At 38.7% G+C, this 26,753-nt stretch overlaps 1 protein-coding gene across 1 annotated transcript; it reads right to left on the bottom strand.

Annotated features, from left to right (window-relative positions):
* Positions 1-1,679: 1,679 nt before the first annotated feature.
* Positions 1,680-26,316, bottom strand: LOC108708880 (carbohydrate-responsive element-binding protein). The gene is made up of 11 exons (XM_041583566.1): positions 26,036-26,316; positions 17,957-18,084; positions 16,986-17,454; positions 12,999-13,057; positions 10,507-10,747; positions 9,806-9,885; positions 8,451-8,570; positions 6,556-6,683; positions 5,800-5,923; positions 5,129-5,258; positions 1,680-2,145 (listed from the first exon to the last, which is right to left on the bottom strand). Exons 1-11 carry the CDS (start codon positions 26,082-26,084, stop codon positions 2,024-2,026), a joined length of 1,650 nt encoding a protein of 549 aa, XP_041439500.1. The 5' UTR covers positions 26,085-26,316; the 3' UTR covers positions 1,680-2,023.
* Between the last annotated feature and the right edge of the window lie 437 nt (positions 26,317-26,753).

The raw sequence follows: 26,753 nt of genomic DNA, 5'->3' as shown, positions 1-26,753 counted from the left end.
CGGTTACATTATTCAGCTTATTTGCAACAACTGAAGCAGGAGAAGGGTATACAATCTATGCATGACTTTTCCTTTATAACTGCACTGCGCTGAGCATGTTTTTGCTTATAGTGAAGGCAGAGATATAAATGCCTATCTGCTATTTCTGTCTTTAGAATAGGGAGGTAGTCCCTTATCCTAAAGTGTAGAGATGAAACATTCAACATGTTTTGGCTGGTGTACAATGAAATAATTCACCCTGGACTTGAAATAGCCCATTAATTCAGATCTGAAACTAACATTTCACAGCAACAACTAAAGGCACTTTGTGTTGTTATAAAAAATTCAATGATTCAAATACAGATTTTTCCAGAAATTACACATTAGCTTTAAATAACATTATATACTGTACATAAGGTTCAGCAGTGACAAAATTACAACGTTATTCATATTTATTAAGGATTGAACAGACAGTTTTTCGCAGTACACCAAAGGAGAACTCCATAATTCTATTTACTTATTAAAGTTTTGTAGAGTTTACTTCTGTTAAGCCCTTTAAAAAAAACAATATATATATATATATATATATATATATATATATATATATATATATATATATATAGTGAATAAAGTACCCCCTTTTGTAAAATATAAGGATATTATAAGTTACCGAGGAGTTTACAGGTCATGGAACTCCGAGGTAACTTCTAATATCCTCATATTTTACAACTGGGGGTACTTTATTTATTATAATACACAAGTTTCAGTGAGTCATGTGACAGAAATGACATCACTACTCACCGTTTATAACTGATGACATCAGAACTCACCGTTTATAAGGATATAATTTACAGGATATTCATGGCTTTGTGTATTATATATATATATATATATATACTGTATGTGTCAAGAGACAAAGCACATGGAGTATTTCTTTAAACAAGCTGACAACTTAAAGGGCATGTAAAGGCAAAAAAATAAAATCCCATTTTTACTTTCTTTAATGAAAAAGAAACCTATCTCCAATATACTTTAATTAAAAAATATGTACCATTTTTATAAGAAACCTGACTGTATGCAGTGAAATTCTCCCTTCATTTACTGCTGTGGATAGGAATTGTCAGATGGTCCCTAACTGCTGAGCAGGGAAACAATCATACTTATGAACAGCAGGGGGAGCCCCCGCCTTACTTCCCAGCCATGCAGAACTCAAGCAGCTTTGTTTATGACGATCCCTAAGCAGCCCAGACCACACTGAGCACAGTCTTAGTCTTGTAAAGATGCTTAACAAAGTTACAAGATGGTGACCCCTTGTAGCCAACTTTGAAAGCATAAATTATTTGTTTGATTAGACTTGTGGTGCAGTAAGTTCATGTTTATATTTAGTATACAAAATACAGCATTTCTAGCCTTATTCTATTTTAGACTTTACATGCCCTTTAAGGCACGTGGTCATTCTTCTGGTACTGACCCAAGGCATACCTCCCAACATTTTAGAAATAAAAAGAGAGACAAAAAAAATTATTGCACCCCCTTTTTTGTGGCCGCACCCCTTAATTACCAGGTTCATTTTACAAAATTTGGCAGGTTATGAAAGCTTGAACATATTTCTGTGGTTTTTTTTTCAGTTTTTACAGTTTTGCTTATGAAGGTGAATTGCCCTTTAAACTGTGAGTCTAACTTCTCCCAAGGGACCTGTTATCTTAATTGTTACAATTACTTATTTTCTTATCTCAAAATTGTTACAAAAGTATCTTATCTGCAGCTGTGACTGTTCTGCACTCTCTGCAAAAAGCCGAATAAGTTAGAAACATCTTTTTTTAGCTGTTCAGTGCAAAGAAAATCGGGACTTTCCAGTACAAACACTGGTCTGTGGTTGAGCTGTTAAAAGAGGGACTGTTCCACTGAAAACGGGACAGTTGGGAGGTATGCCAAGGAAAAATATAACAGTCCACGGTTTTAATAGGCTATCACATTAAAAGGTCCATTTATATTCAGTATAAACATAGAGCAGTGCGGGGAAGGGAATGTCAGTCTGGCTCAATTAGACAAAGATATCCTCATTATCCGGCCGGGTGACAGCCTGTAATGCTTGCTCTGGCAACAGTGTTGGGTCACTGAGAATGGATGTAGAGGTGCTGAGCTGGCAAAGTGAACTTAACACAGCTGGAAAGAAAGACAAATAACAAATATTAAAGGACTACTATTTATATCTTTATTTTTTATTTAGTTGTTTGGTTTGTTTAATGGAACTATTAATAGCCGAACATATATTTATTATGTCACTGTTTTATATGTTGGCTGGCTACAGACTTCCTTAATTAACCCCCATAATCCCCCTATCACATTATAGCATGTAATTATATTTTTAAGCATTTCTTTTTTACAGCAGAAAACATACACTGTAGAAAGTTTCTCTACTATATAGACTTTATTTTACAGCCCTGTTCCCACATTTAGGCGATATGGCCCTCTCTGGGCTACTAGATCCTACCATTTATGGAGCTCTCTGTATCAGGAAAAGTTTTTTCTCAAAAATTGAATATCTAACTATGCCATTAGGGTCAATACATGCAATCTTAATCTTTAATAGAGATGTCGCGAACTGTTCGCCGGCGAACTTGTTCGCGCGAACATCGGGTGTTCGCGCTCGCCGGAAGTTCGCGAACGTCGCGCGACGTTCGCCATTTTGGGTTCGCCATTGTTGGCGCTTTTTTTTGCCCTCTCACCCCAGACCAGCAGGTACATGGCAGCCAATCAGGAAGCTCTCCCCTGGACCACTCCCCTTCCCTATAAAAACCGAAGCCCTGCAGCGTTTTTTCACTCTGCCTGTGTGTGCTGAAGAGATAGTGTAGGGAGAGAGCTGCTGCCTGTTAGTGATTTCAGGGACAGTTGAAAGTTTGCTGGCTAGTAATCGTTTTGATACTGCTCTGTTATTGGAGGGACAGAAGTCTGCAGGGGTTTGAGGGACATTTTAGCTTAGGTAGCTTTGCTGGCTAGTAATCTACCTTCTACTGCAGTGCTCTGTATGTAGCTGCAGTGGGCAGCTGTCCTGCTTCTGATCTCATCTGCTGACTGCTGCAATAACAGTAGTCCTTGTAAGGACTGCTTTTATTTATTTTTTTGTTGTTTTACTACTACTACTACTACTACTACTATAAGAGCCCAGTGCTATTAGTCTAGCAGTGTTGGGGAGTGGGACTGGTGTGCTAATCTGCTGCTCCTAGTAGTTCAGCAGCACCAACTTTAATTTTTTTTTTTAATATTCATTTTTTTTTTATTTTACTTTTTTTTATTTTACTACCACTGTAGTAGTGTATAAGTTGACCTTTTAGGCATTATTTGCCCTGTAGGCATTATTTGCACACTGTTTTCTTCAACCCGCCATCGAGCTGTGTGACCTTGTTCACATTCTGTCTAAATATCCATAATATTACCGTCTCCAGAAAAAACACCGGAGTCACTTTTTTCAAGCAGCATTCATATATTTTACGTAATCCGTATCCACCGCTGTAGTAGTGTATACGTTGGCCTTGTAGGCATTATTTGCACACTGTTTTCTTCAACCCGCCATCGAGCTGTGTGACCTTGTTCACATTCTGTCTAAATATCCATAATATTACCGTCTCCAGAAAAAACACCGGAGTCACTTTTTTCAAGCAGCCATAATATATTTTACGTAATCCGTATCCACCGCTGTAGTAGTGTATACGTTGGCCTTGTAGGCATTATTTGCACACTGTTTTCTTCAACCCGCCATCGAGCTGTGTGACCTTGTTCCCATTCTGTCTAAATAGCCATAATATTACCGTCTCCAGAAAAAACACCGGAGTCACTTTTTTCAAGCAGCATTCATATATTTTACGTAATCCGTATCCACCGCTGTAGTAGTGTATACGTTGGCCTTGTAGGCATTATTTGCACACTGTTTTCTTCAACCCGCCATCGAGCTGTGTGACCTTGTTCCCATTCTGTCTAAATATCCATAATATTACCGTCTCCAGAAAAAACACCGGAGTCACTTTTTTCAAGCAGCATTCATATATTTTACGTAATCCGTATCCACCGCTGTAGTAGTGTATACGTTGACCTTGTAGGCATTGTTTGCCCAGTTTTTTTGGCCACAGCCACTGAAGCACAGAGGCCAGAAAAAATATGCCATATAAATGCTGAAAATAGTCATTTTTTGCCATACGTTGACTCAACGTATATGGCAAAAAATGACTATTTTCAGCATTTATGTGGCATATTTTTTCTGGCAACTGTGCTTCAGTGGCTGCAACCAAAAAAACTGGGCAAACAATGTCTACAAGGTCAACGTATGGCGAAAAATTACTATTTTCAGCATTTATATGGCATATTTTTTCTGGCAACTGTGCTTCAGTGGCTGCGTCCAAAAAAACTGGGCAAACAATGTCTACAAGGTCAACGTATGGCGAAAAATGACTATTTTCAGCATTTATATGGCATATTTTTTCTGGCAACTGTGCTTCAGTGGCTGCGTCCAAAAAAACTGGGCAAACAATGCCTACAAGGTCAACGTATGGCAGTTGTTTAAAGAGAACAGTAGATTACTAGCCAGCAAAGCTACCTAAGCTAAAATGTCCCTCAAATCCCTGCAGACTTCTGTCCCTCCAATACAGAGCAGTATCAAGCAGATTACTAGCCAGCAAACTTACTATCATCTGTCCCTGAAATCACTAACAGCTCTCCCCCTACACTATCTCTTCCAAGCACACACAGGCAGATTTTTCAGATACATTTTTGCCCTTGATCCCCCTCTGGCATGCCACTGTCCAGGTCGTTGCACCCTTTAAACAACTTTAAAATCATTTTTCTGGCCAGAAATGTCTTTTCTAGATGTTAAAGTTCGCCTTCCCATTGAAGTCTATGGGGTTCGCGAACCGTTCGCGAACCGCTCGCATTTTTGCGCAAGTTCGCGAATATGTTCGCGAACTTTTTTTCCGACGTTCGCTACATCCCTAATCTTTAATTGTGTCTAATGAACCATATATATCAACCACTTATTCTACCATCATCATTTAGTCTCAATTAATAAATCCATTTCTTTCTCAGTAATGAAATAAATAGCGTGCAAGAGGTTCTCCCATTTAAAAATAAAATCACCCATAGTAATTGGCACACATACAGGGCCGCAGCGCTGGGAGGGAGCAGTACTGGTCCAACCATTCAAGAGACGTCTGCCTGAGATCTGCCAGACTTGCAGTGGAAACTGTCCTGTTAAATGACTCAAAAAGAGGCCTGATGACGAGGCTGAACTGGTGGCAGTCAAGGAAAAGAACTGGAATAGTATAAACAATGGGGCACAAGACCCTTACTGCTCATTCAGGAATGCACTTGTGCCCCCTGCTTGCTATGTTCTATGTTCTGCACTGAGCACCTGATAAAAAACAGTCCCCATTGCCCCAAAATGTACACTGGCATTTGTATATACCAACCTGATGGAAGCAAGGTGTCAACCACATGTAAATGATAGACCAAGAAGTGCAGAAATGATCTAATAGATGTCAAATGTGGGGCTAAGACTGAAAAATAAATTATGGGTGTACCTGTCAAAAGATACCTGATATTCTGCAGAGCACCATGGGTTTACTGAGCCTGCAGAGTATTTATATAAGAGGAATGATCTGTGTAAAATTAGCTAAGGGGTTGTGGATGCTACTCTGCTACTTTTCATGATTTTTACCTGTAAAAAACAACAACAAAATAACAACAGTCTCCTTGTGTCCTCCCACTGCTTGTGTTACTCAGAGAAAGCAGGAGGCATTTGCTAAGCAGGTATCCCCACATGAAGGATACAAGCCAGAACTTCCAGTTTTGCAGGGTCCGTGATTGTACATAGTTCTGGAACAGTTGACGCATGTGCTGGAACCGCTGTTGTGTCATAGGAATGCCAGAGGCTGGGAGCTGCTGCTGACAAAGGCTGATGAAAGATGGATAAATCAACAATGAGCTTTAAAATACTTTTTTACCCGTAATGCAATATTTTCCCCAGAATCAGGAAAAAAAAACATGGGTAAGGGCAAGTGATTGTCAGTTTTGCCATCCAAAAGTGAGCATAGCATACACACCCTGTTGCTTCAGCAGTAGGACAGTAAAGAATGTTTAGGAATGCTGCAACAAGCATATCCATGCTTTCCGTTTCATAATTGAGTGTTTATTTTACTCATGTAGCAGTAAAAGCTATTTAGAAAGTTTGACCTGCTCCTGCTTACTCAATGGCCAGGCTCTCTGTGACTTGGATATCTCTATTCACAGGTGGCTGATGCCAAAAGACAGTCTTAAGCTCATGAGTGCTAGACACAAGAGGGAAGGGAAGAATGGCATATTGAAGGGTGAATGGCAATTGGGAGAGAGAAGATAAAACAAGAAGGAATGACACTGGGGTATACTTAGTATAGAAACAAGGAGAGAATGGGGCATATATAACATAGTAAACAGTCGTATTAATGAAGAAGTGCAGAGTTTGTCTCGCTCATGCAGATACAGAAGTGGGATAGAATGTGCCTCACTCAGGGAGGAACTAAAGAAGAAAAGTATTTTGGTTGCATATACCTAATACTGTCATTGAGCTCCTGGATCTGACAACGAAGGTGCTGTGCCTCTTCTTGCAGTTGGACCCGCTCCTGCTGCAGCTTATAGACATACTCAGCTGTCTTCTGCAGGGTGGTTGCCTTGCTGAGCTAGGGATACAGCAACCTAACCACTTAAAGAACTATTTTGTAAAGGTACAAGATATAAAAAAATTCACCCAATTTACAATTTTTCCTACTTAGTATTCAGTGTCAGACTGGGATGCCAGGAGCCACCAGAAAACCTTAGACCGTGGGCCCATTTTCCAAACTATTATTCCTCCTCTCCTCGCTCAACCTCTTTATTCTCCTAGTCTTTTATATCTACGTACTATATTATGCCATTATTACGCACTTTTCCCCATAAAGAAATATGGAATGACCATGAAATAGGTGAAATGGTTAGAAGCAAGAGGCCCACTGACACTTGGGCCCACCAGGAGCTTTCCTGAAATCACGGTGGGCCAGTCCAACACGGTTTAGTGTTTAAAAAAGCATCCTTCTTATGTTAGAATTTACATGCAGCACAGAAAGAGAGAGGTTGGAGTACACTGTAATGACTTAATGTAATATCTTAATATAATAATATCTTATTGGCTTCTCCAACCTCAGTAATTGTGTCTCACATATAAATATGAAAGTAATTTTATCTAACAAGTGGACAACTTGGCAGATCTTTCCACTGCAATGTATTTCTATGGCACTCCCATTGCATCATGCAGCTTTGAGGGCTGGTAGTAGCTGAATCATGGTGTCTAGCCATCCCAAGAAGTGTATGCCTCTTTGTCCATAAGGAGTCACATTGCAATTCCATGACATCACTACCTTGTGACCAGTCAATTTTACCTTGGAAAACTAGTTTTTGGGTTTCATTTACAACTGAAAATAGTAATATTTTAGACAATTATATTATTTTTGAAAAAAACAAATACTGTATATGAAATATTATTTTATTCTACTTCCTTCTACTTTCTTTCAAGTACGCTGGTGAATTTGGTAATAACGTTTTTAATCCACATAATATCACTATGGGGCTAACTCTACTTTTGTGAATTCCCTGCTCAGTTTAGTCAATACATAAAAAGCATTTGTGCATATTGCTACTTTTTGAAGAAGATTGACGCCAATACCTTGTCTGCTACAGACAAGGTATTTGCGTCAATCTTCTTCAAATTGTATATTACTGGTGAGTGGCTAGGCCAGGGCCTCTACCTATTCCCCTAATTGGACTCTCTATTGCTACTTCTGACATTGTTCTCCTCAGTTTGGTGACTACTCCAGTTGATCATGAATTATTAAGAAAGACTTGACAACACAGGCTACATAAGTGCAGAGCAAGCAGACTGATTGATAAAGGCAGAGAGAAACCAGCTTATGTTCTCCATAGTGATGCATTTTGCTTAAGAACAATGGCTCCCCAGCATGAATTTGTTTACCAAGAACCCCAACATTTTTAACCTAAATACAGACCAACTTTTGAATTGATTCAGTTGGTAACACAACTGTACAATTTGGCCACGCAGCTGGATTATTGATGACCCACATGTATTTAGTTTTTTACTTTATTACACTTTACTTCAGTTGGACAAACAAGGAAGTAACTACTTATCTGGTGAGGTTGCTAAACAGATACAGTATATATTTGTCCAATTTGACCACTCATTGATCACCCATGACTGGAGCATAATACATGCCCATGGAGACCTGTTAGGAAAGGACTGTTTTAGCGCTCCATGTGCTTCCACCAGATGGATTTTTAAATCCAGTCCTAGATATCTGGTCAATCTCTGGCAACATATCGATTGGACAGGCTGGGGTTTTGGCTGACTTGGTTAGGTGTATGTACAGTAAGTGCTATTTGTGTATCAGGGTGTGTACCTTATTGCTGTGCTGTCCATGCAGAGTTGTCACCAGATTATGCAGAGTGTCGAACCCTATCTTTATGTTACACCGCCGCTTCTGCTCTGCCGAGATGTGCGTAATGCGCTGGCCCTCGACCTGGAGAGGCAAAATGTAATGCACTAGAAAGAAGAGATAACTTAGATTTGTTTATATTAAGTTTAGCATAGCTATTTACACCTATATGATTCTGATTACAGTTAATTACAGATTAGCAGATGAAATAGATTGCAGTAATACAGCAATTCCTATGGAAAAATGAAGAGTGCGACAGGGAATGTTATGTTGTACTTGGGGTCATGCCAGGTAAGTGACTTGAAGTGTATATTATAAGAGAGTACATGCAAGATCCATTATGTCTTCCCCAGAGCATACAGTGGGAACTGCAACCATGGCAAGGGATTGCCTGCAGACAAATGAGTATACCGGTACATGCACTCAATCACAAAGGGCTCTCTAAAGAGCATAACAACTATATGTTTATATTATAGTGAACTTTAAAAGACTTTTGCCCTGTTCAGAATGATATTTCAACAATAGTGTTAAAATGAATCAACATACACATGGTTGAAGGTAAAAAATGCAACCATATATCAATCCCATGGAGGTGGTCTAGCCTATGGTCCTGTCCAGCTGTTGTATCACATGGCTTGCTAATTAATGCTAGGGTTATAGTTACTATATGAACAATAACTGGAGGTAGAGTCCTGTGCGGAACCAATTTGTTAAACCCGACCTGCAACCCGCACCTGGATCCGCAACCCGCATACTTACCTGTTTGGAACCACTACACGACCCGCAAGTACCTTATCCGCAACCCGACCCGCTGACCATCAAGAAACAGGAAGTACTGTCATTGTAAACCGGAAGTGACATCATTAGAAGTAGACGTGATCAGGAAAAAAAGGAGTAAAACAGGGCGTGCTGTCATTGTATACCGGAAGTGACATCAGAAGTAGACGTGATCAGGAAAAAAAGGAGTAAAACAGGGCGTGCTGTCATTGTATACCGGAAATGACATCATTAGAAGTAGGCGTGATCAGAAAAAAAGGAGTAAAACTCGCTATTGAGAAGACCCACGACCCGCAAAGCCGGAGAACCGCAGACCCACGTCTATACCTGCTCCCGAAACGTATACCTGCAACCCGCAGGGTACCGCAGGTTTTTGTGGGTAACCAGCGGGTACCCGACCCGCTGCAGGACTCTAACTGGAGGGCGCAAAGTTGGAAATGCATTTGTCTGCACACATAGGGATGCTGAAATATCAGGTAACGGTTCTTAATGACACTTAGCTCTAAAGCAGCTTTATGAAACTTCTGAACTACTCCACACACCTTTTTACACCCAGTTCTGCTCCAGGAGGTAGAGGTCTGAAGGAAGGGCACACTGAGCGAATCTTTGTGTTCACCACCTGCTGAACAAAAAAGCAAAAGTACATTGACCCAATGTTGCATCTGCCTTCTTTCTTAACTTGGGGCCAGGGCTTAATAATAATACTAGGCTCTCTATGCGGTATGCACTAATGGTACACTGGTCATGTGTATAACACAAGCTATTCCTCCCATTCTATGTTCAACCACCAAAACAGTAAATATAATGCTATCCATAATGTCAGGGTGCACTCTGCAGACCTTCACTTTCCCATTTTCATTATCCCCATCCAAATTCCTGCCCCCAAATAAATGCTGCCCTCCCGCACAACTGTTTTTTCACCCCCATAAATGTATTTACTCCACTAGCATATTTAATCCTCTTATTCTAATTGTGAGCTCTGTGCAGTATCAGGGTATCAGTGCACATTTACATCAAGATCCTACATACTAAGTGAAGCACCAGACTTTAATGAGAAGGGCTAGGCTCCTAAGGAACCAGAGAGTTATTTTAGGCATGAATGTAACAGGCACAAGATTGCTACATTTGAAAGCTTCCCAGATGTTCTATACTCTAATACTAAAAAAAACATTTCTTGAGTAGTAAGAGGGGCAAAATGTCAAGTTAATTTTAGATTAGGGGCTCATACATGGTACTTGCTTACCACAAATTGATGTTGGGGAAAGTCTCTCTGTTTTGGGTTGCAGAGATGAGCACGACCATGCTGTGGAACCAGAAATGGAATTATTGTTCTGGGGACTAAACACAGGACTCACAAATATTGGGGGAGGAGGAAGAGGAGGGGATGTTGGTGAGAAGTTGCACTGAATTGTGGGAGGCACAGGGGGCTGTACAGCTGAATCAGCAATAACTGGGAAACTTAGAGGATCCGATCTTGTACCTGTCTGAAGAGAAACACAGGCCACATTTACCATTTAATCTAAATGATATGAAACAGGGAATCGAAAATAGAATGCAAAATGAAGTGCACACATATAGCAGTATTGTCTTAATTAATAAAGATTAGTAGTAAAGCACATAGAGCCACAAAGTGTTTAAAAAGGTGCATGGAGAGCTATAATGGAGCAAGCAGTCAAGGGAGACTGTGGAACACATCAGATTCTGGAGCAGTGTGATTTATTTATCATTTACAGACCCAACTGGAGAAGCGTTTCTGGTCCCAGAGAAGTCCGGACTTTCACCGTTCTAAAAGAGCGACTAGAGTCCTAGGCTAGAGGCGCTCTTTTAGAACGGTTATGTAGGGGGCCAGAACGGTACAGCTCTTTATTCTCCATACTCTGAACTGGGAGGTGAACTTTGGTGGGTGAAGGGGTGGTAATCGGCAAAGGAATTATAGGGGTAGAACTCCGCAAGCTCTGATGCAGACTGTTGGTTTGGTCAGACGGCTTTGCTGTGTACTAGCTTATCTATAGCTCTGAACTCACCCGACTCTCTTTGCGCTATTGGGAGGGTTTGAATGTGGGTGAAGGGGTGGTTATTCCTTTATCGTGACATTAAGGAAGGACGTTGTTAAAACCATTAGGCGGGTTTTTACTACCACGTTCCCTCCTCATAATTCAAGACACCACTAAGCCATATAGGCGGGTCTGAGACCCACTCATCCAACTCTCTTTTGCGCAATTGGGAGGGATTGAATGTGGGTAAAGGGGTGGTTATTCCTCTATCGTGGCTTCAAGGAAGGACCTTGACATAACTCCTAAGCGGGTCTGAGACCCATTCTACAGGTTTCCGCCTTCCGCATAGGCAGGTCTGAGACCCATTTAGAAAACCCCTTTACTCTCATCACCCACCTTTGTACTTCTGTCTCCCGTCCTAGCCCATATTTAACATTTTTTCCTGGTTTTTGTTTAATTTATTTGTTTATTAAAACTTAAGTTTTAAACTGGTTCATTGAGTTTTTGGACTAAGGGATGGGGAGGTGCAGTCCCAAGGGTCAGATATTTTTCTCTCTTTATTTATGATTTACACTTCAGACCCTGCACACCATCCACTGTTTTTCTAATTGATGGAAGGTGCTCCCTAATCTATATTTTCATGGTTATCTCTTGCCTTAATCCTGTCTCTGTTACTTCTCATTACCTGAGTAATTCCACCCCTGAATCCATAATGAACTATCCTTAACCTCTTCAAAACCTAACTCAGACTCTACCTCTTTACACATTAGAGCAGTATCTGATTCAAACTTGTGAGACAAGGTGCAACTTATGTGAATAGCACTTGTTACCCCAATATCTGCCTGTAAGTTACCAACCCACTTAGACTTTTATGTACAGGTATGGGACCTGTTATCCAGAATGCTTGGGATCTGGATAATTGGTCTTTCTGTAATTTGGATCTTCATACCTTAAGTCTACTAGAAAATCATGTAAGCATTAAATAAAACCACTAGGGCGATTTTTCTTCCAATAAAGATCAATTATATTTTAGTTTGGATCAAGTACAAGGTATTGTTTAATTACTACAGAGAAAAAGGAACTCCTTTTTTTAAAATTGGGATTATTTGGATAAAGTGGAGTCTATGGGAGATGGCGATACTGTAATTCAGAGTTTTCTGGATAACGGGTTTCTGGATAATGGATCCCATACCTGTACTTTACAACTGTGCAGCCTGCATATACAAGTAGCACTATCTAAATAAAGCTGTACATACATATAGCCAAAGATGGTATGTAACTACTATATTGTACTGTACTGTACACTTTCAGTACTTTGTCTCACTTTAGAATTGACATTATCACTGCAAAACATCACTAGTTCTCTGTAATTGTAGAACAGTAATCTTTTTATTGCGAATATTAAATGGGGGAAAATACTGGGGGCCAGAAATATATATATATATATATATATATATATATATATATATATATATATATATATTGTCAATTATGTCTAAATGTCCCATGTTAAAAAAAAACTTTTATAATGTGAGACAAAATGCATTTTCCTTTTGAATATATTGAATATTATCTTTTGTGTATCAGTGCCCTTTATTGTTCAAAATAATCTTACAATAGCACTGGGAAGGCAGGGAACCATAGATCATTCATCCAAGTAATTTATCAAGCATTACCAATCCTGGTAGTGTAGTCTCTAAATAACTAAATAAGACTAGTCTATATAATTTCCAGTCGTTACCGTGCTGTTTTGTCCAGTTAGCCCACAAGATGGCGCATTCGTGGAGGAATCTGGCTTAGCTGTTAAATAAAAGACAATGGTCAGAACAACTGTAATACATGTTCAGTGTTACAAGGTGGGGGTTAAGGAATGGGTACATTTAAAGGGTCCCTATAATCCTAAATTCACCCACATATGGCAGTGCACAGTGGAACACAACTGCTGGTTTTGACTTTGTGTAGGAATTTTTCTCATAGTCATAATATTGTTCCCACAGATAGATACTGTGGCATGTCAGCCCCCCAAAAGGTGTCCTTTAATATCTTGTGCTCCACTGTAGATATATACAAGTTCAACTCTTCAATCGGTCTTTATTATTTAATCTGGATATTGGATTATTATTAGCTTTCCAGTTCTCACTCTCTCAAAATACTCTGTGTTCATGAAAATCAAACAAAAAAACAAAATGACCTTAATGCTTCAGTTTTATAATCCTCATTTTTCTTTTCTTACTACTAACAGCCTAACTACCTTTCCATTCTACGGTTAGTTAGTGTTTTTATCATGGATTCTTGTCAAACAAACTTGCAACATCCTTCTGCTGAACTTCATATCCCTTCACTTGACTATATCTCTGTATTTGTGCCTCCATATATTTATCAGATGGTGAACTTTTAAAAATCCCATAGAAATTAATAGAAAGTGGTTTTTCTGTGACAAAACCAAGGGGCAGATTTACTTAGGGTCGAATATCGAGGGTTAATTAACCCTCGATATTCGACTGTCGAAGTTAAATCCTTCGACTTCGAATATCGAAGTCGAAGGATTTAGCGCTATTCATTCAATCGAACGAAAAATCGTTTGATCGAACGATTAAATGAACGATTCGAAGGATTTTAATCCATCGATCGAACGATTTTTGTTTGACCAAAAAATGCTTAGGAAGCCTATGGGGACCTTCCCCATAGGCTAACATCGACCTCGGTAGCTTTTAGGTGGCGGACTAGGGGGTTAAAGTTTTTTCTTAAAGAGACAGTACTTAGACTATTGAATGGTCGAATAGTCGAACAATTTTTAGTTCGATTCGTTCGATTCGAAGTCGTAGTCGAAGGTCGAAGTAGCCCATTCTATGATCGAAGTAGCCAAAAAAAAACATTCGAAATTCAAAGTTTTTTTCCTCTATTCCTTCACTCGAGCTAAGTAAATGGGCCCCAAAATTTATCTCACATTTTGATAAATCTGCCCTTAAAGCTAGCCATAGACGTGCAAATTTACCTTCCTATTGGATGAACGATTGTTCGATGCCATCTCCCGACCTGCCACTAACCATTCAGATCAAATAAAGTAGTTAAAGTACAGATCAGACAATGTTCTGCCCCTGACAGCAACCGTACGAAGGTTATGTCAAACAAAGCTGGTGACAGTCTCCCACTGATATTGTCAGATCGGCAATACATGCAGAGATATTATCAGTAGCCGACAGAAATTTTCTGACCTGTCTGAACGACCGATCGCCATGGCACGAAAAACGTCAACACACTCAACACACGGCCCGAAAATCGTATTAAACGGGGATTCGTACGGTCAAATCTTTGCATCTATGGTCAGCTTAAGGCCTGGCTCACATTGGTGTTCCAACTCATCTCATAGGTGTACAGCTGAGCTGCGGTCAGGACTTTGTGCAACCAGTCAATTTCTTTATTTGGCATCTCAGCATGGGAAGTTTAGCAGGGATCGTTATCCTGCTAAAATAGGGAAGAACCTTCACTAATCTGCTGCCACAGAAGTGCAGAATTGTCAAGAATGTGGATCTTCTGCAATATAGCTCTCCAGACATTTTTTAAAACACTTTGTGGTTCTATAGTAGGGGTGTCCAAACTGCGGCCCGAGGGCCACATGTGGCCCAGGATGCATATGAATGTGGCCCAGCTTGGTTCCAGAGGAAACGTCATGTCGCAAAGGATATAGGAGGAGGAGGAGGGACTCTGCCCATTGCCCAGCTAGTAATAATATTATAATAATAAGTCTATTTAATATCCAGGTGTCCCATATTCCAGTGTATAGCCCCATCTGGTTATCCAACTGACATTGTAGTTCTTTTCTGTGTATTTCCTTTACTTTTACAAATCAAACGTGTTTGTGTATTTCATGTGTGGCCCCAGACAATTTTTCTTTTTCCAATGTGGCCCGGTGAGCCAAAAGTTTGGACACCCCTGTTCTATAGGCTTTATTACTAATTCTTATTAATTAAGGCAATACTGCTCTATGTGTGCGCTTCCTTTTGCAATCTTTTTTTCTCGTATTAGCCTGGTGTGAATGGTGATTTTCAAGGAAGCAGCCCCCCTTCTTTCCAAAGTGGAGGGACATGGTATTGGTATAAGATAATTATACCTGTCTATCTAAATGACATAAAACCTGTAGTGCAATTATTGTCACCCAGGAACTATGTGCTTCTTGTGTATTTGTTTTATTAAGTGCACAAAGGTCAAGATTCTGCTTGTCCTTTGCATGTGTTTCACTAAAGCATGTAACCAACTTCCCACTTGTCCTTTCCCTTTGCTCTATCTTAAATTCTGTTGCTAGATTTGTCCTGCATTGCTCTTTTTCTTTATTAAAGGACTCTGGATATTACGCATGTACAATAGAGTCAAAATTACAACTGTAAAGTGACAGTTTCAATTTGGCGTCAGTATATGTGGACGTGCTACACTTAGGGGCAAATCCACTAACCTCCGGAAATTCGCCAGCGACGGCTTCGCTCACATCGCCACACTTCGCCAAGACTACGCTAATTCACTAAAATGCGAAGTTGCGCCAAACGATGGTGAAGTTAAATTTCAATGGATGTTGCAGCAAATACATTCAACTACTCAAGCTCAGGAAAACTTAATAAAATAGAGGTGTTATATTGCCCTACACATGAGCCCAGTGTATAGTTTATGTGCCATTTGTTAGGAAATGTAGGGAGGGAAGCCAGGTACCCTAAAAGGGGGTACCTATCTACTCTATTGCACTTGTCTGGTCTGAGGTGGCGAAAGCAAGTCGGGCGCAAGAGGTAATGTTCATTAAAATCCGCATCTTAGTGAATTTGCGTAGTAACGTCCATTCGCCGGAGGAAAAATTGCCTGGCGTTAGAATGCAAAGTAGCTCTACAGTCTATCTCCTTCGCTAGCGAATTTACAGCAGCGACCCGTTAGTAAATCAGCGAAGTCCCGAATTTTTCGCCAGCGCTAGTCACTTCGCCCTTTAGTAAATTTGCTCCTTAAAGAGATACTGACACCAGAAAATAACCTTTTTTTATATCCACCATATTTATTTATATAATATATATATATATATATATATATATATATATATATATATATATATAATATTGAATGTTATTTATAATTTTGCCATAAAAGTATTTGCCTGATGCTTTTAAATGATCTTTCTTACTACCCTGTTCCTCTATGAGGGGGCTGCCATATTTGTGTAGCAGTAGTCTGTTAGCATTAGAATCTCTAACTGACACACTGAGATGGGACAGTCAGGTTGTCAAAACAGTCAAGTTTAGGAACTTCAAGTAATAATATCTGTAGAAATAAGTCAAATCAACTGGACTTGCTGGTTTTTTTTTTCCTTGAAGACGTTTCATCAGTCATCCAACTGGCTTTCTCAATTCAGAATAACTTGTACATAGGATCTTTCTTCGGTATATATCCTATGGAATGTAGCATAATCTGTTTATCAGCAAGTCCAGTTGATTTGACTTATTTCTACAGATATACCATGACCTGGATGAATGAGAATCTTCCCAAAGATATTCAAGTAATAATTACTTACAAAAGCAGAACTATCAGCTATCTCTTGTCTTAACACTGTCTCTGTTACTTCTCATTACCTGAGTAATTCCACCCTGAATCCATAATGAACTCTCCTTAACCTCTCCAAAACCAAACTCAGATGCTACCTCTCTACACATTAGGGCAGTAAGGTGACAACAGAAACAGGCTGCATTTTGCTCACCTTTTAAAGAAATGGATAACGGGCTGACAGAAGAAGGTCTTTCTGTAGTGTCCACTGCTGACTTGTTTTTTGCTAAGCTCCCACGTTGTTTTGGAAAGGAGAATATGTGAGGGGAAGAGTTTTCTGAATACAAGGGGTAGCCATCTGCAAGGGAGGGTGCAGTGTGGCCAAGGATGCTGCTTTCTATGAAAGAGCCAGAATAATTATTTTTTGGGCAGGATACTTGTGGAAACAAAATGTCTGGATTTTGCACAGGAAGGTTTTGAGAAATACACAGCATTTTTAATGATGGTTCCGGTGGGAAGGTGGCAGTTTCTGTGCTGAAGTCATCATGAGGTAAGGGGTAATGGGGCATGTGCTTTGGTTCAGCTCTGGGAGAGACACAAGGCACTGAGGCACTGGCATAGCTCGGGGAAATAACAGCACTGGCAAAGCAGGATTCTGATCTAGATCCAAAGGAACTGTAAGGCTGGAAAATAACCAGTATTAAGGTCAGTGGGACTTTATAGTTATAATTAACAAGCGCAACCAATATACTGTATAACTAATGCACCAGAGAGAGAGAGAGATAGAGAGAGAGAGAGAGTGTAAAGGGGACAAAAACATAACAATATGTAGGTATCTACAGCTAAAGAAAGAGAAGTGGCTTACAGAAAGGATAAAGAGACAGGAACATGGCACTGAAAGTGAAAACCAGAAAATAGAATACAGAAAAGAATCAACAGTGGCACTCACAGACATACTGTACATAACAGAGGCAAGAATATGCATTGTGCAGTTCCTACTTAATAAACTACAGCTCCAGGGACAGAGTCCTCTTTGGGCTGCTAAAAATTACAGCAGACAAAATGGCTCAAATATCCCCAAAAAGCATATTAGATATTGACAGTAATAAAGTAATAAAACTAACACTGGGTATAAATTAAACACTGAAGGTCAAAGAAAAAAATGTGAGCGAAGTGTGGCCATACCTGAGGGATTCTCTGACAAGCAGCTGCAGGGTGATGTTGGCTGGTGATTTCTTCATTGTAGATAGAGAAACAGTTCTGTTCTTGGAAATACACAGGGAGTTGCTGAGTTCGGGGACCACTAAAAAAATCTGTGAAACAAATCAAAGTGAGGTTACCTTTGAAGTGGCAAACTATGCAGCCAATCAAAAAACAGCAAATCATAAAAAGCAGCAGCTTGATTAAAGTTCCCAGCAGATGTATTGACAACCTTAACTCATCCACCCATAACACAACCTCTAAACTAAAAAACATGTAAAAAAACAGTTGGGTGCCGCTAACCCAGGCCTGCTCCTCATCACGAACTATGGGCAGTGGGTATAATGAGTTCGCAAGTGGGATGGGGGGCCTCTTAGGTGGCACCCCAATAGGACACTGGTACATTCAATATATATAATGTATTTACTGAAAAATACATTTGCCCTTAATCTAAATACACTCTTCCTGTGGCAATTACAGGTTGGAGGTCACTGTGTATCCACTGTAGCTACTTTATGTGAAGGTAATTCATTATTTTCCAATATCTGTATCCTAGTTATTAACTGATTAGAGCCTAACCATGTACTGGTTCTCAAAAAAGTTGCCTTAACAAAGATTTCTGATGGTTTCTGACCTATAGGTAATTTAAAAACACCAGCTTGTGCAATGAGAGGGGTAACTGAAACGTGTCTTATAATCTTTCTTAAATCAATTTATAGATTCTTATTTATAGATAAGCAAACTACTGAACAACCACGTTTATTACTGCAATGAGATATACTTCTGCAAACTCAACCTTTTATTCTTTTGCTTCAAATCAATCACACATTCACAGGAACAAGGGCTGTAGGGAGGGTTTGGAGACAATTTACCCTATTTTAGTTTAACTGATTCTAATGAACGAAGCTGGGGAGCCCTGACAAGACCTTCCCCTTCTCCTTCCAATACAGTATTTATTTCATTTATTGATATTTTATGTTTGTTCTAATACTGTTGTATGGCTCTCTACGTAAACTGAAATGAATATGAAGTTGTCATTTTTTATTTCCACGGAACTGGTCCTTTTTTGGATTGTTGGTAAATAGTTTCTGATGTAACAATTATGGTTGTATTGTGAAATATGAAACTTCCTGCTCAGCGTGCTTGTGTTTATGGTCTGACTGTGGGGGATGTCAAGAAGACAGAAAGAAGAAGAGTATGCAGAACACAGTCACACTGATAGTCCCAAAATAAATATCAGGGCAGGGTAAGTCTAGTGGAAAAGTCCACTCAGAGTTAAAGGGGAAATCATACCCTTGAATACAATTCAAGTCTTCTTAAAAACTGTCCATATTAAAAAAAACTTATATATATAATAAATCTTTCTGATGAAAAATATATTTCTCTGATGTATGTGCCATTGATATATTTGACAATGAAAAAAAACTGCCATTTTAATTACTGTAATTCACGCTCCTGACTCATAGCTACATAGTTAATTTTGAATACTAAATAAAGACAATTTTCCTTACGTTTGCTGTTTTAAATGAAAATTTGGTTACTCAAATCTAAATGGGGTAAATTTTCTAATTCTCAGTTTTATTCTTTCATTCCTTTTACCAGTCTACCACATCTCAAGCACTATTTCTAGCTCATTGATGATATCCATCTTACAGACTATACTGCATACTCAAGGTGGGGCCTTACCACAGATATAAAAAGCATATAACAAGTCTTTTTTTATGCAAGACAGTTCTTTATTTGCTTTAGCAGACACATAATGGCACTGCCTATAGTTACACAGCTTGTTATCCACGAAAATCCCCAGATCCTTCTCAATTAAGGAGGCACCCAACATACTACCATTCAGTGTAACTTACATTTATATTATTTCTACCAAAATGCATAACATTGTACTTTTTGACATTGAGCCACATTTGCCAGTTTGCTGCCCAGTTCTGCAATTTGGTCAAATTCCTCTGCAATGCAGAAGCATCCTGCATGGAATTTATAGTTTTGCACAATTTAGTATCATCAGTAAATATAGAATGCTTATGTCAATGGGTGAACAAACACAAAATGGTGACTCAAAGCAAAATATTGCTGAGTTTTATTAAATATGGGTCCATTATTCAGAATGCTTGGGACATGGGGTTTTCCGGATAAGGGATCTTTCTGCAATTTGGTTCTCCATGAGTTAAGTCTGTTTAAAATGAATTTAAACATTAAATGAACCCAATGGGATTGTTTTACCTATAATGATTCATTATATCTTAGTCTGGATCAGGTACTGTTTCTTTATAACAGAGAAAAAGGGAATCTGTTTTAAAAAATCTGAATAATTTAAATAAAATGGAGTCTGGAAATAGTCTTCCGGTAATTCAGAGCTTTCTGGATAAAGAGTTTCCAGATAATGGATCCCATACCTGCATGAAAATGTGTTTACATTTTTTGTTCTAGGAGACATTTACCTATAAGTTAACTTTTAATATGTTATAGAATAGAACATTTTAAGCAACTTTTCAATTGGTCTTCATTCATTTTTTTAAATCGTTTTTTAATTATTTGCCATCTTCTTCTGACTCCAGCTTTCTAATGACCCTACCCTATCTAAACAACAAATGCTCTCTAAGGCTACAAAATAATTGTTATTGCTAGTTTTATTTCTCGTCTTTCTGTTCAAGTCTTTCCTATTCATATTCCAGTCTCTTATTCAAATCAATGCATGGTTGCTAGGGTAATTTGGACCCTAGCAACCAGTCTGCTAAAATTGCTAACTGGAGAGCTGATGAATAAAAAGCTAAACAACTCAAAAACCACAAGTAATAACATATGGAAACCATTCTTCTACCATTATTGATCCATTTAAAGGGAAAAATACATCACTTCTCAACAGTCTTTTACCCTTATACCTTAAATACTTGTACATTTTCGGATAAACAAAATGTCATTTAACAGCACCCACTTTAATTTAAATATTCAGATACAAAATGTTCTGTAGGGAAGGGGAAATACAGATTAGAATTACAAAAACAGAAAGGGAAACAAAAACATAAATAAATACAGATCAGCTTATTTCAAGATGCTTCTTCAGTCATATTTTCATCATTACAGGTCTTTATGGACTACTTTACAAAGCTTATGGGCCATGGTACTCTTTTTTTCATTTGCAATCTAGTTAATATGGATTTGATGAGTGATACCATCGGAAAGCTGCCACATCTACCAACAGTGGTAGATGTTTTAAAGCTATGTAGACCAAGTAGATCTGAGACCATAACCATGAGGCTGCCTTTACAAAAGCATTAAACACAGTGGAGGAACACAGGCCAGAATATCAGTAGACCCAAAGTAAGGTTTAGTAGAGTGTACTGTTAAGGATGGAAAAATTTTCGATAGCTGAAAGGTAAGCTGTGGCCAAGCGGTGCAAATGAACTCTCCAAAAAATGAGTTACATTTGAGGGGAAGTACATCAGTGTGTGTTCTAGGTCCTGTCTTATGAAGCCTCCCTAATCAACCCATTATTATAAAGGTGCAAAGCATTGTGTGTTATGATGACATAGCCTGTTTAAAGGAGAAGGAAAGTCGCTTAGCACTTGGGGGTGCCAAATGTTAGGCACCCCAAGTGAATGTATTTACTATTTACTGAGCTGTATTGCATGGTCATTTTCAGAGAGAGACTTCAAATTTCCATAGGATCTGTGGTAGTTGCAAGGGCTTTGACATTCCCCATATCATCGATCTATAGTGTTATTGTAAATGTATTAATTCTTGGCCTCTTATTGTCCTATATTATAGACATAAATGTTTGTTAAAACTTAATTAGTCCCTGTGTTAAATGGCAATGGGCAGAGTCTTGAAGCAGAAAAGCAATTTAAGCAAAGTCAAATTTTAATACAGTTATTCATCCATAAGAATTTTTTTCTCTCCATTCCTGGAGTTCCTGTGTTAAAGCTCTTAAAGGAATAGTTCAGTATAAAAATAAAAACTGGCTAAATAGATAGGCTGTGCAAAATAAAAAATGTTCTAATATACGTAGTTAGCCAAAAATGTAATGTATAAAGGCTGGAGTGACTGGATGTCTAATAAAACAGCCAGAATCCAACTTCCTGCTTTTCAGCTCTCTAACTCTGAGCTAGTCAGCGACTTAAAGGGGGGCCACGAGGGACATAACTGTTCAGTGAGTTTGCAAATGATCCTCAGCATACAGCTCAGATTCAAAAGCAACAATTATGACCCATGTGCCCTCCCCTCAAGTCACTGATTGGTTACTGCCTGGTAACCAATCTTTGAAACCAAGAGATCTGAAAAGCAGGGTTATGGCTCTCCAGCCTTTATACTCCAGCTTTTATACATTACATTTTTGGCTAACTAACTATATTTGAAACATTTTTTATTTTGCACAGCCTATCTATTTACACAGTTTTTATTTTTATACTGAACAATTCATTTAATGAGCTTTTTTTAATGATTTGATAATGAGAAGAAGAGATCTTTGGGTACATTGCCACATAACAACCCCTCCTCTGCCTGTGACCTTTACAACTTGGCAAATAATGGGCTGACAGGATGGTCTTTTTTATTGTTATCCCCTTTCGGAAGTGGCTCCTCCCTGCCCTGTGACTAACCCTAGCCCTCCCTGATTATAAGGGTTGAACTGGGTAACCACTTCCTGATCTTTCATCAGCTCGTAGCCCTTCTCTGCACAGTTATGCCACCCAACACTTTCAATATCTTTTCTCACTGCTTTATTGTGGAAAATAAACCAGTAATAAATTCAGTACAGATTTAAAGCAGATTATTTTGCTTCTACTTAATGTTTTTCCAGTGATGCTGCCAAGCTGGCTATACAACGTCTTATTATAGCTGCTAACTGTGCCCATTTAGGCTCCAGAGCAAGACATTAACTGGAAGTATGGTTTAGGTTTATGCATACTGTTGTATGTGTTGATACAGTGTTGTGCATGATACATCACACCATAAGTTATCTGTTTCTAACAAGTCTTCAATTTCTGTTACTTGTTCTGTGTACAGCACTAATTATGGGGTGTTATGTTGTCCTTTGGGAAAATATGAAACAGCAGAACATAAAGCCTTACCTAGCATTCCTATAGGTCATTTTGACAGAGCTGCTCTGTTACCATTGGTGTCACGGGGAAGAGAGTATTGCTCCACAGAGAAATACAATATGTGGTTGCGTTGATAAATATAAATCATAAACTGTCATCAAGAAATAGGGTTGATAAGACCCATAAATTGCACTTGATTTTTATAACTGCCTGTTATTTCATGCAAAGAAATATACATTTCCAGAATGGAAGAAGCAGGTGGCCAAGTCAATTTTATAGTGGCCAATATAGACCAGTTCGGTCCCATGGGACACATGACTGATGAGTGAGCCAACCTGCAAAGAGAAAAGCATTTTATACACACGTGATTTGATGTACTGAACTATAGGCTGAACCTTGACTCTCTCTAGATCTTATGATAAATCAGACATTCATTGATTAGCAACTATTGTAACAATCCCAACAGCTGCCTTTAATGAAACGCAGGGATTCTGCTCAGCAGGGACACATATAAGAAATGTATCAACTAAATGCATCAATTTAGAACAGTTTACAGGGTCGGCGACCCGCCCTCCCAGAGCTGCTTTAGAAAGTGAAAAATTACACTTTACACTTCAATATTACAAAAACGGTGACACATAAAAAAGAGAAAGTAATTGAAAAGTGTTTAGTGCAGCTCATTGGAAGGTGTTGCTGCACTAACCACACAATTGCATATTCATTTTGAGTTTATTGTGTGCCAGATTGCAGTGTCAGTTTTAAACCTTTGTGTACTTACCTTTCTATGGTAAATCCCCATTATCTGTTACTTAATTAATGGCCTCATTAATTTGTTAAAAATGAAGTCTGGTTATCCTGTTATCACCCTTCTGGCAACCCACTGAAAGGAACAGGGTCACTTTATATACATTTTGTATAAAAAAAATCTATTGCAAATTCTTAAGTGCAAAATTTGTACCCAGTTCACAATTTGTTTAAAACAGAGTGCAGCTCTTTCCCCTAGAACCCCAGTTTAACTACGTACACTGACAAAAAAGTGCACAAGTTGTATTCACGGTATTCAGATTAACAAAAGAGTACTTTCTGTGATCCACCATTCTTAAAGTGCAGTACTTGAGGTTGCCCGGGAAGTACTATCTACTCAATGTAGGGGGCAATTCCAGGACTCCCTTTTACTCAAATACCATCCTTTGGGTCTTGCAACTTACATAGAGAAAGGGAAACAACCAATGTTTTGGACTAAGTATTAAGGAGCGTTCATAAATGTCTTTGTTAATGGCATTCAAATGGACACATTTCTGTGTACAATTTTGAACTAACTCACATTCATAAATTATGTCTTTTTAGCTCTGGTTTCCGAAAAGGATTACTAAGATACTGAACGAAATCATAAAATTAGGCAGTTTGGCAGCCAACAGGAGGCTCTGTTTAGCAGTACTCATGGTTTATATGCCACTAAAGCTTGCCTTTGTGCCTGGAATTCAAAAAAAGCACCTGCTTTAAGGCCAGTGGGAGCACATCCAAGGGGTAAGAGAGAAACATGCTGCTCATGAGCCACTGGTTGGGATCACTGATCTAATCCAATAATAGAAATAATTAAGATGGCTTCCATGACTGGGAGCCTGACTATGGCCCATGTGCTAAAATAGCACCATGTTGCTTCTTGACACCAACAGGGTTTCTTCATATCTGCCATGCTCCTAATCCAAAACACTATATCCAAAAAAGATGTGAGGACCTCCAATAATAAAGAAACAATTATATTAAAAAATTTGAAAAATGTATTAGGACATGAAAACCTAATGCGTTTCGTGCCTATTGGGGCACTTACTCATATACTTACTGTCATGTCCTTAGAATTTTTTTTAATTTTTTAATATAATTGTTTCTTTATCATTGGAGGTCCTCACATCTTTTTTGGATATAGTGTTATATATAGTGGACTTGCACCTTGGGACTGGGGTGAACTGTGAGTGAATCCTCTATAATTAATTCAACAACAATTTTGTATCTTGATTTATCAATTATTTTCTTGAGTGGTACTGCATATATTTTCTTTTATGTGGCATCAGCACAAGCCGTGTCTTTATATGCTCCTAATCCACCCAGGCTATGTCACATCACACCAACACTCTATCCTAAATTGCCGTACAAGATGTGAGACTGTGAGAACTATAATATATGGCAGGTGGTGTATGATATTTGAGTAAATATAATGCTACAGAATGTGTCTGCAATAAGCACAACTACCCTGAAAGCACAAAGCTAACGTCTTGTGCAAATCAACATACATCCCTAGAAATATCTGATATTGATATTTTCAATAATATCTGTCTTCACAAATTCTACATTTTCCGCTACCTGACAAATGGCCCCTTTTTCTATCTGCTGCTTCCAGTTGGCGTTTTTCTATTTATCTAAATATTCTTAAAACATGACTCCCCACATCCAATGGAATACCAAGAACAACCAGGTTTTTTGCCAGACACAAGTTTATGGGTTGCCATGAAGCTCTCCTCTCAAGAACTGGGTCAGTTTTGGTATAACATTCTTATTATGACAAACATGTCGGGTACAGCCATGGCAGATATCTGAGGAGCGCAGCAGGGGATGCTATAGGGCCCTGTTGAATTCTTGTCCTACAGGTCCCAGGCAGCAATTTTTATTTTTAAATTGTCATGTCTGTTCTCCATTTATGCTTACAAATTAATTTAAGGCTTAATGGATCTGCCAAATAGTTTCAGATTATCAGCAGTGCTCCCTCAAATCCATCTATCACTGCACACGCCAGCATTATAGCATGCCTTGTACATGGATCAGATAAACTTCCGTTGCTCTTAAACAAAAATAAATATCCCTGAAACAAAAAAGGAAATGTAAACCCAAAAAAGAAATTGAGTTTAAAGCCCTTTTACATATATTTAGCAAATGCCAAAATGATAATATTAAAACATATTAACATTTCTCATTATTAAAAATTAAACTCCTTAGCATTAAGGAAGTATAGACAGTGTACCTGTGGCCCTAACAGGAGCATGCTGGGGCCAGTCTTGATTCTCTGCCATCTCCTTGGTTTTGACAGCCCTTTCCTCCCTTTATCCTCTTGCTCTCAATCTGGATCAAGTCCTTCTTCTTTAGTCTTTTCTTACTTTGTGCTGCCTGCTCTCCCCCTTATAATCAGTCCCTGTGACTGCAGGTTGTTCCTCATTTCTCCATACTCTCGTGCCCTGTGCATAGATCTCGCATATTAGCTGCAGATATGCTCCGAGTTTATCTCCCAATGCTTAGTGTATTCACATTTCCACAACTACAATACAACACCAGCACAGATCCTGTCATGGCTGTGATCTAAAACCAGTGTTCAGGTTCTTCAACATTAGAGAATGGAGAATAAGAGGAGTGATGATTATTTTCTTGGCATTTTCTTAACGTTTCAATTTGACCACATACTTTGGAATATCAGCAAATAGAAAATCAATTAACTGGAAGCTGCTTGAATTTCAGAGACCATCCTGGCAGATATTTCCAAAAGTAAAAAGAATTTTCAGAGATATACATCCCACAACCTTTAAGGATGTAATCATTCACCATCACAGCTTCAGGACCAAGTATCAATCTCAAAGTGGGATTCCAGATTTAATCTTTAATTCTAGTTTATGTTTGGAACTAATTTTTAAGATTATCAGAGGTTTCTGGGCCTATTGGACCCATATTCAGTAGGAATATGTTCATGT

Source organism: Xenopus laevis, chromosome 2S (genome assembly GCF_017654675.1).
Source record: "Xenopus laevis strain J_2021 chromosome 2S, Xenopus_laevis_v10.1, whole genome shotgun sequence".
NCBI classification, from domain to species: Eukaryota; Metazoa; Chordata; class Amphibia; order Anura; family Pipidae; genus Xenopus; species Xenopus laevis.
The sequence above is the reverse complement of the archived record's forward strand: the minus strand, read 5'-3'. Positions and strand labels throughout refer to the sequence as shown.

What these genes read in the sequence shown, in the direction of transcription:
- LOC108708880 (XM_041583566.1), bottom strand. Translation starts at nt 26,084, where the DNA reads ATGGCAGAGAATCAAGACTGGCCCCAGCATGCTCCTGTTAGGGCCACA. An exon ending in GTTATCCATTTCTTTAAAAG is followed by an intron (nt 13,058 to 16,985) that starts GTGAGCAAAATG and finishes TTTATTTAACAG; the next exon opens with CTAAGCCAGATTCCTCCACG. An exon ending in GCAGAACTGGGTGTAAAAAG is followed by an intron (nt 8,571 to 9,805) that starts GTGTGTGGAGTA and finishes TTGCCTCTCCAG; the next exon opens with GTCGAGGGCCAGCGCATTAC.